The sequence below is a fragment of the Parasteatoda tepidariorum genome, chromosome 4, assembly GCF_043381705.1.
Source record: "Parasteatoda tepidariorum isolate YZ-2023 chromosome 4, CAS_Ptep_4.0, whole genome shotgun sequence".
In the NCBI taxonomy this organism is placed as follows: domain Eukaryota; kingdom Metazoa; phylum Arthropoda; class Arachnida; order Araneae; family Theridiidae; genus Parasteatoda; species Parasteatoda tepidariorum.
Window position 1 is genome coordinate 63343337 of NC_092207.1, and position 8526 is coordinate 63351862.

The 8526-nt window shown below is 27.4% G+C and overlaps 1 protein-coding gene across 1 annotated transcript; it reads right to left on the reverse strand.

Moving 5' to 3' along the window:
• Positions 1-1770: 1770 nt before the first annotated feature.
• LOC107453933 (uncharacterized) lies at positions 1771-7847 on the reverse strand. The gene is made up of 3 exons (XM_016070958.4): positions 7700-7847; positions 5400-5522; positions 1771-3049 (listed from the first exon to the last, which is right to left on the reverse strand). The coding sequence occupies exons 1-3, from the start codon at positions 7709-7711 to the stop codon at positions 2138-2140; spliced, it is 1047 nt and encodes a 348-aa protein (XP_015926444.1). The 5' UTR covers positions 7712-7847; the 3' UTR covers positions 1771-2137.
• Between the last annotated feature and the right edge of the window lie 679 nt (positions 7848-8526).

Here is an 8526-nt window from a genome sequence, read left to right on the forward strand (position 1 = left end):
TGTTATAATACAAAGTGCAATATTATATAAAGTGTCTTTTAATTTATTTGTAAATAAAAAAATAGAAATATATAATTTGAAATCAACAATTATTTAACAGCATTACATTACTGAGATTCTTCGGAAATTTTAATTGAATATAATCCGCAGTTGGCGTTGGAATTAAGTTCTCAAGAAAGACTGGAGCAGGAGTCGAACATTTCAATTACCGGCTCCAATACTCTGCTATTGCTACACATTTTGAAAATCGTTACCAACACTATTTATGTCATTGTGTTTAACATTTATAATATGATCATACCTTTATCATTATTATAGAATTTTAGCCATGAAGAACTTAGTAACAACTAAATTTTTTTCCGTGGTATTAAGTAGAATATTTCTTAAGGATTTAACCAGTTCTTAAAAAAGTGGGTCACTCATTCACACTTTTGTTCAAGATGTTATTCAAAGCGTGCCGAAACAATCAGGAATCACTTTTAATAGTTTGTTTAGTCCATTAAAATTCGAAGCAGTAGGAGGTTTAAAATAACCCAGCAAGTTTTTTTTTGCTTTCAAATTAGAGAAACACCATGTACACATTAATCTAAACACTAATTACCTGTAATAATTTTAAAAGGAACGTTTTTTTAAATTTTTTTTATGAATGATTAGTCACTATTTTAAGAATACATCTAGATTCAATATTTATTTTAATAAAGAGATTGATTAAAGTCCTCGAAATTGAAATAAAATTTAATTCAGGAGGATTACTTCTATGAAAATTATTTTTGAAAACAACACAGAAAGTTATAAGGTATTACTTTATTTTAAATTAAAATTTAATTTAATACACTGATGTGCATTTGTTTTTAATGGTGCTATTTCAAGCAGATTTTTTTAAGTCGTTGTTTGTTTTTTGTGGATTTTTGCGAGTTTATTTTTAAAATAAAGCAACTGTTGTTTTCATTTTAGTTATAAATGGTTTAATATAAATTATGGATTTCGTAACAAGATGGAGGATGACGAAACTGGAGGAAAATTGTATCGCAATATTAGAGAGAAAGATTTTGCGGAGAATACTTCGTAGTGTAAATGAAAACAATGACTGGAGAAGGATATTTAAATTTAAATTGAACAAGATTTATAAAAAACCTGATATTATTAAATACTTAAAAATAAATGGAATGAATTGAGTGGTCCACATGATTCGAATTAGTGATGACAATATAATAATAATAATAAAAAAAATTGGATTTTTGACCTAGAGAGCGGGGAAAGCCGCGGAGATGGGCTGATGCGTTGGAGTCTGATTTTCTTGCAATTTATGAAAAGAATTGGTGATCAAAGATAAATTGGAAGTCATTATGGTGAAATCTTCAGAGGAAGGCATTGGCCCCTATTGGGCTGTCTGGCCAAATATGATGATGATGATGAATATAAGTTACAAAATGTTTTCAAATGAGATTATTCTAAGCGTTGCTATTATGTAGCATTATGTAACATTAACGCAAGGGTTTCAAAAGTAAAATATATAGATAGGCTGTAGATATATGGATAGGCTGTAGGTTGCTAACATTATTTTTGGCATTTAACTTAGTAAGAATTTTTCTTAATCAAAAGTTTTTTACTGTCCATCTTTCCTAAGGTAAAAATAAAGCATCGAAATAGAGCCTAAATTATGACATATAATTGCCAAAATTATTTTATTTATTAAAATTTCGTGGTACATTAACTATAGTTTGTATTCCGATTCTATTTCAGTGAAACAAGAAATAAAATAAAGAAGCGTTTCTATGCTCATCCATTTATTAAATATGGTAACTTACACTACTACATTTTAATAAATACAAAATACAACATTTACAAACTTTAGACTTTTATTTGATTTGCAATTTTATACAGAGTATGTTTTTAAATTATCTTTAACATAAAAATAATGCAAATAATAAAAAAAAAATCCTCAACCTATACGAATAAATACAATAAATTAAAGGACAAAATAGCACCGTTGTAACACTTGCAATTACAATTAATTGTCCAAATATACAAAGGAAATTTAACTGTCCAAATAACTTAATCATCAGCCTTACAACTTAAAGTGCTTTAATTACCATCCTGATGAGGATAATCACCAGATCCCTCAAATGCTAACTGCTTATGCTACTTGAGCAGATGGGTAAGTGTGGATGTGCTTAACTAAAGTTGTAGGAGCTCCTCCTGTAACGAGGGTTGGTAACAAAATGGTTCCACTTTCTTGTCTTTCACTTCGGGAAAGATCAGTTATGTGTGGGTTTCCAACTTTGTATGTGGGTCCATCATAAGGTTTAGCAACAATTGGCTGCTGAGCACTGGAGGCGGAGGAAGATCCAGCTGATGCTCTATGCTGACTGGCAGATTGGGAAGCATAGCTCTGAGAATCTAAATAGGCATTTCTGCTTGGGTAAACACTGGCTGATGATTGGTAGGCAGATCCGGAAGAGTATTGGCTACCACTTGCAGAAGCTGCTGCTGCGTTGGCTGCATACTGGCTGCTGACAGTTTGTGGGTATTGGCTAGTGCTCAGAGCGTTAGAAGAGAAAGCATTTTGTTGAGGTGCAACGTAGGGGTAGACAGCAACTCTGTTTCCTGATGTTGATCCTGAACCTCTTGATCCGGAAGATCCAGACACTGGCCTTACTTGACGAGATTGGTTGCTACCTGAAGCAGTTGGGTTTCTTTTCTGTTGTTGTTGAGCTGAGGCTTGTCCATTTTGTCCACCTTGTAAGTATCCATGTGGATGGTAGTATGGTCGCTCAACGATGACACCAGCGGGTGGAGGCTCGGCATAGATTTGAACATTAGCGGGGCTTTGGGTTCCCATACCTGGTTCGTTAGATTTAACTTCAGCTCTGAATCCAAATTCGTCGGCAACGTAGTCGACATGTCGGAAAACACCAAATGGATCGGTATAACCGTAGCTACCACGGACGGCTCCGTTGCTGTCTGATGATTCCTTTCGGTTCATAATGGTTCCAAATTCATCGGTGCTTTGGAAGCCGAAATCGTATGGCTCTGCTTTACCTGTTTCCTGAAAGTTAAACAACAGTTTCTTCAATGTCTGAATTGATATTTATTGTCAAACCAAATTGAAATTTAGTGATTTTGCAGAGGGATTATATTTTAAAGCTAAATGCTTCACTTTAGTACGAACAGTATAACCAACGTACTTTTTAATATTATTACAGAACAGTTGCAAATTAGAAATTAATGGAAATTTAAAGAAATGCTTCACTTTATGAAATTTTAGGGTGAATTTAATATAGACTGGTGAGAAGTGTGTCAAAAATGGGTGGTATAGTATAGAAATAAATGCAAAATTTTTAAAAAAATGCTTCATTTTATTAAATTTTAGGGTAAATTTAATATAGACTGGTGAGAAGTGTGTCAAAAATGAGTGGTATAGAATAGAAATAAATGTAACATTTTTATACAGCAATTGAAATTTTTTTAAAAGTTTGTCTAAAAACTTACTTTTTTAGAGACTGTATTGCAAAACTTAAAAATACAAAACTATTACTTATTAATAAATACTTGTAACACTTTAAATGATAATAAAAAAATCATAACGAGAAAGAAAACCCAATTAAGATCAAGAATCTTTTCGATATTAGCTACATATTTGTTAAAGTTATTGAAAAATATGAATTGAATAAATATATAACAAAAATATATATATTGAATAAATATATGATGCAAATATACATTGACTAAAAATACATATTAAAGACATATTTAAAACATACTGAAATTATATAAAAATGTATGACTGTCTTATTATTTAATTTAATGGAGTCAAAACTTCTTTGAAATTTAGTCAATGCTTTTGTCCGATTCAAATGATTACTAATTATAGCACAAAAACTGAAACAAAATTATATGGGTAAAGGTATAAGATGGACAGAATTTTAAAGATGAAGTTATTAGTCTTTTTATAAAAAGTAAGTGAAAGTAACAAAATTGGGTGAAATCAAAAGGAATAAATTGTGCGAAATTAAATATTAGAATATCAAACTGATAATCCTATTCCGTATTTGTTAGAGAGTTATTATTCGTGAACCTTAATGGAATTTAAATTTCCGAATCGCTAAATTTCTGAAATTTAATGTAATTAAATGAGTAATACGTGAAATGAAGTAATACTTAAGTTTACTTCTTAAAAAAAATTACTAGAATTTCAACATTTAAAAAAATATTTTGCAAAAAGTGTGTAATTTATGAAGATTTTAAAATTTTCAAAAACACCCGACAACTTTAACAGTTATCTTTCACCAAAGATAACAAAAAAGAAGTTTTTGATTATAAAATCAAATTAAGGGAAATTTAGTAAAAGCAAACTTATCATTATAACTTATCATAAAAGAGTGAATTTGTTTGTAAAAGAAATTTATCCATATCGTTTGCTTTTTCGATCATTCTCAATCACTTGTTTGAGAAAATAATTTGATAAATTTTTGTACCAAAATAAAATCATAAAATCAATTCAAATTTTGTACTGCACGTGGTTCTTCTGAATATAAAATGATTGGTAATAATTTAATATTTGTGTAAGTTAAATTTAAATCTATGAAAATAAAATTATTATGATTTTTAGTTGTTCAGTAATTTTAGTATACTTGGAAATATGGGTAAATATTATTTGACGTGAATAGTTAAAAAAAAAAATCTAAAACTATTGAAACAATTATTTTTTCCTGTTTTAACTGGCTGATGCAAATATAGCATTCAATAAAAAAAATTGCCAAACTAGGTACATTTTTTTTTATTTTAAAAACTCAATAACTCTAAGAAACGTAAAATTTTTTTTCAATTAATTAAACTTTAATTAATAACACATATATTTTATAATTGTGAATTAATGATAGTTATTATTAAGTTTTAGGTTACATTTTGGCAATCTTTTTAGTTATTTTTATAAATAATATACGCTTATGATTTAATTTTTAAATATTTGAAAACTTACTCCAATTCTGCATTGTTTGTGCTCTTAAAAATACGTGAAAATTGAGAATTATATATATTAATGAGTTTCATCTAGGTGGAAACGTCTCATCAATTAAATTTATTAAGTTCAATTTTTTTCAATTATTTTAACCATTTGTTCGTTTTAAACACCAATAAACTCTTTAAAGAAAAACAGTATTTCTAGTTTAAAATTAAATCTTTGCCTCGAGTGTAAAACACCAAACTTAGGTTATTTTATTTTCATTGGGAAAAGGATTGTGGCAAACAGTCTTATGGTGCAATTTTTAGGCTCTGAACTTTAAAGACATTTATAGATGTAATTAGAAATTTAAAAGGAAAAATGTATTAAATCGAAGAGTAACCAAAAAGAATCCTTTCATGAAGAATTTAAAAAGAAATACTTGCAATAAACTTACGTATATATCATTTCTATATCCTTGATGAGCATAATTTGGTGCAAACTGTTGTTCCCTGGCATTCTGGTCATCAGAATAATCTTGTGCAAAAGTGCAACCAACAACAAACAAGCAAACAAGAGCCTATAAAAAATTATTTCAGTTCAGTATATTCATTAATATAATGTACATAAATGGAATTTGTATTATTTGTATTAACATATGGTGAAATATGCTTTTCAAGCAAAATCTAATAACATAAAATTCATTAGCTCAATAATGCACTGATATGTGAAGAATGTTTTTTTTTTTATAGAGATGATTATATTTTGATAAAATGTATAGCTGTTATTAAATAACAAATTTAATTCTAAACAGGAAAATTCTGAAAATCGCTGATCTGTAACATCCGTAACATTATTGAAAATGAAAAATATAAATATTTATTTTATATTTCAAACATTTTCATAAGTTTTTTTTCCCTCTCGTCATCGAATTTTTGATGGTGCTGCTATCTGTTAGCATATAATCGAAACGTTGTTATAGTCAAAGCATATTAATTGAAGAAAGTTGTATGTTTGTGAATTTTTTTCTAATTAAATTCTTCGAATTAATAATTTTTTACCGTATGAATTTTCCATTTATTTTTAAGCAAATTATTAAGCAAAATTTAAATCTAATAGATGATTTATTTGTTAAGAAATTTAATGATTGATTTGCATAAATGCATAATGCTGCCCTCTATAAATTTATGGAATGAATTATTATTATTGATGCAATGTGAGAGAATAATTTTTACAAGCTAAAACTGATGTTGAACGACTACAACCGATTTTTAAACAGAATTCATGATTACGTAAAGCTATTTTATTGAAAAAAATTCTTCATCATTAGTAGGATAAACTTTAAAAGTAAAATTTTGTTGAAATTATATGTGAAGAAAGACGAATACTATAATTTAATCAGAAGTTTTGTTGTAAGATACTGGATAATTTTTTGTCAAGTGCTTATACCATCATCTAGATTCTTTCAAATTTAAAATTTTCAATTAACTTGTCATCTACTTTAACAAATTTACTTTAAATAGTTTGTTTTGAAGTGAGTTGCTTCGAAATGTGCTAACGCATAACTCTTTCGTATTTTGATTCCTACATATCAGAATCATAGATATTATCAATGTACAAATATTTAAATAGGAATATATTAAAATACTTCGTTGAGTGAGTTTCAACTCGTGAAACTGAATAAAGACGATTTTTTTTAATTTTTCATACTATTTTTAGAGTTTTGTAGTTGCATATTTTTATAATAATTATAATGTATAATTACTTAAAACTAAGAATAAAATAATAGAAGACTGAGTAAGAGTGTACATACTACAAAGTAATATGTTATGTAGTTTTAAAATTTATGCTGCTTTGCACCAGATATATAGTTAATTCTATTCAGGCGTTAAAAAAGTTAAAAAAATTGCATATTTTAAAATTTTTTAAATACAAAACCCGTAAATAATTAATTATCTAATATTTTAACAGAACCGAATGTAATAAGTAGTTATTTATCATAATTTCACTGCATTTGTTATATTTCTGTAACTTTATTACATTTATGTAAATAGTGAGTTATTATTTATTATGCAATAATTTTGCAATATTAATACAATATTAATTTTGATAATTAATGAAAGAGTATACTAAAATAACTTATCAACTTTCAGATGAGTTGAAAGTTTAAAATATGAATCATAATTTTAAAATATTAAAACTGTTTAAGAGCAATTAATTTTTGAAATTTAAAAAACATTAAAATTACTAATCTAATACTTTTAGTTTTTAAGGTATTAAAAGCAAGCAAGTAGAATAGTATTTTTAATTCTAGCAGAATCATTTCGATATTATTTATTTGCATTCACATAGCCTGAATAATGTTTAGGATTTATTTTGTAGTATTTCGTTATGCTAGGTCTATATATAAAGAATTTTTTAAATTTCTATTTAGACTATAATTTGTTTTTATCAATTAAAAGTTGATCTAAAGTTATTTTAAAATTAAATTGTTTAGTAATTTTTTGAAAGCAATAGTTAATCTTTAGAAATGAAACTATTCTTCTTTTGAAAAAAGCAAATTTAAATATTAAGTTTTGACATAACTTATTTGAAAATTTAAATATTAAGTTTTGACATAACTTATTTGAAAATTTAAATATTAAGTTTCGACATGACTTATTTGAAAATTTAAATATTAAGTTTTGACATAACTTATTTGAATACTTAACTTATTTGAAAATTTCCTTATTTGAATACATATTTAACAAAACTTACCTTGGTAAACATCTCTCTAAGTTATGAATATGCACAGAAGTGATAATCCAAGAGGAGTTGTGATGCTGATTTGAAAGCGAATCTTCCTTTTATACTAAAACGCAATTTCTTTTTCTTGTTGTCTCCTCTTTGACCCCTTTCTTAAATTTTGTCAACCTCCATCTTGGGTGTGTATCTGGTTGGAGACATCGGATATTCTTTTTCATGCACACCTCGATCATAAGATTCTTGCAGGGTTTCGAAATTCGGCCACAGAGGGCGTCAGCCACGACAAGATGACGTAAAAGGGCGGGAAAAAGAAAGTGAAAACCAACCATTAACGATACCCCCTATTGCAAATTGTTCTTACAAAGTTACATTTGTTACCAGTGATTGCGTGGGAGTAATTGTTTTTTTCTCTCTTTTTTGTAAACGATTCCTGGTAGCTTTTTCTCAGTTTTCAAATAAAATTTTTATAAGCTCCATTTTTCACACTGAAGTTCAAAATTTAATTTTATTTATCATGAATATGATGCTCGCGAAGTTCAATAGAATGGAATTGTCTAGCATTTGAGTTAGAAACGCTATGAATCAATTTTTAGTTAAAAACTGAAAAGTGGTGGTCATATCATTTGAAAAAAGCTTATTTATTTACTGTTCTGATTTCTATTGCAAAGAATCTCAAATTTATTTGAAAATACTCTTAGTCACGGTATAATGACGAACATTTTTGAATAGTTCAGATATTTACTAGAATTTGCACGAAAGACTTTTAAAAATTACTCATTATCACTCTTTAAATTTTTAAAGATTTTTTTAAGAACTTTTGCATTTATGTACATGGAGAA

Bases quoted from the DNA above. Each gene is read 5' to 3' on its own strand.
- LOC107453933 (XM_016070958.4), bottom strand. The intron at 3,050-5,399 runs GTAAGTTTATTG...TTTAACTTTCAG, and splicing joins GATATAGAAATGATATATAC to GAAACAGGTAAAGCAGAGCC.